A 1,723-nucleotide genomic window follows, 5' to 3' on the forward strand; every position below is an offset into this window, starting at 1 on the left:
GGTTTCATGGACCAGAGAGCACCTTTGATTTCCTCAATAGACACTGTGGTAGCAAGGGAGCATTTTACCTTCTCTAGCAGTCGGCCATGCCACTGAACAGCTTGGTGAGGGATTCGGGAGGCAGCTTTGTGCGAAGTGGAATATAGAGAAATGAAACCCTTTCGGAAGTACTCTGTGACCTCCCTATCATTTGTGATCCACTCTCCCCTTTCATCCTTAATCGAGGCTATATGATTTTGTTTCCTTATAGCTAAGGTAGATATGTGATAGAATGAAGTATTGTGGTTGCCTTGTATCATCTAGTTGACCCTAGATTTCAGTAACTAGAGGTCCCTCTCTTGATCCAAAACAATTTCAAGATCATGGTGGAGTTGATTTTCAAGGTTGAGAAGAGAAGCGCTTGGATAATTGGATAGCACCTTCTGGATACCATACAACCTTGCAAGGATCCTCTTTTTCTTAGAATGGATGTTTCCAAAATGATTCTTATTCCATAATGTAGCCTCCTTGGAGAAAGAATCAATTGAGTCAACCAAACCCCTATTGTTAAACCAAGCCTTAGCAACAACATTTGGAAAGGACGTATCTGACAACCAAAAATCCTGAAATCTAAAAGGTCTGGTGAGTGGTATGGCTCTGCCTGGACAGGTTTCAAGAAGGACAGGGCAATGGTCCGAGTGGCATCTGGGCAGATGCGTGATCTTTGCTTTTGGATACAAAGCACACCAATCAGGATTCATAAAAAATCTATCAATCCTCTCCAGAATCAAATTATTAATATCCCTCTTGTTAGTCCAAATGTATCTGGGACCTAAGAAGCCTAGATCCATCATACTACACCCATCCAAATAATCCTTAAATAGGAGTGACCGGTTTATGCTAACCCCTCTACCTCCAAACTTGTCTTCATCAATAAGCGGCTCATTAAAATCCCCAACCATCACCCACAGAAGATTATGTAGTTCAGCTACTTTGGCAAGATTTTCCCACAAAATAATTCTTTCCTCACTCCTGGAACTTGCATAGATTATAGAAAAAATCCAAGAAAGGTTTGAGGAGTGTACCTTTACTTCGACATGTATCTCCTGCTCCGTGCTTGCTAGCCTCTGTATCTCCACTTTGTCAGAATTCCATAACAACCACAGCCCGTTGAAATACTCAATCGTATCATTATGGATTGCTCCATCAAAAGGTAATCGATCTGTAATCTCCCTTGCCCTGTCACCTCCTAATTTTGTTTCCATAAAAACAAAAATGGCCGGACCATGGGTCTGAGCTAAATCACGAACATGGTTCTGAAAGTTTGGCTTCAGAGCACCTTTGCTATTCCAAATAACAATATTCATTATAAAAAGATGGTTGGGGTTAGGGACCTCATTAAACGGAGGTAGAGGCTCCGTCTCCTTCCACCATCTCCATCTGGTCTTCATCAGCTTCACCAGTCCGTCTAGCAGAGACTGCTTCCATGGATAATCCATCTGTCCCTACACTGAACTCGTTACTGTAAGCTGCTCCATTCTCCTTGTTCCCACCATTAACGGCAGAACTAACCTCCATACTTCCCTGAACATGCAGTTGGGCTCTCTCATTAAAATCATAAGAGTCACCTAAATCACCACGATGTCGCACACCGGGGTCTTGATCACTTCCACTCCCAATCTTAAAGTTCGTTCTGTTAAAATTAGAGGACTTAAACTTAAAGGCGGCATTTGAAGATGATTTG

At 42.3% G+C, this 1,723-nt stretch overlaps 1 protein-coding gene across 1 annotated transcript; it reads right to left on the bottom strand.

The window, feature by feature from the left end:
* Positions 1-323: 323 nt before the first annotated feature.
* Positions 324-1,346, bottom strand: LOC112040093 (uncharacterized). The gene has a single exon (XM_024072995.1). The coding sequence runs from the start codon at positions 1,344-1,346 to the stop codon at positions 324-326; it is 1,023 nt and encodes a 340-aa protein (XP_023928763.1).
* Positions 1,347-1,723: the final 377 nt, after the last annotated feature.

Source organism: Quercus suber, unplaced genomic scaffold (assembly GCF_002906115.3).
Source record: "Quercus suber isolate HL8 unplaced genomic scaffold, Cork oak 2.0 scaffold_503, whole genome shotgun sequence".
NCBI classification, from domain to species: domain Eukaryota; kingdom Viridiplantae; phylum Streptophyta; class Magnoliopsida; order Fagales; family Fagaceae; genus Quercus; species Quercus suber.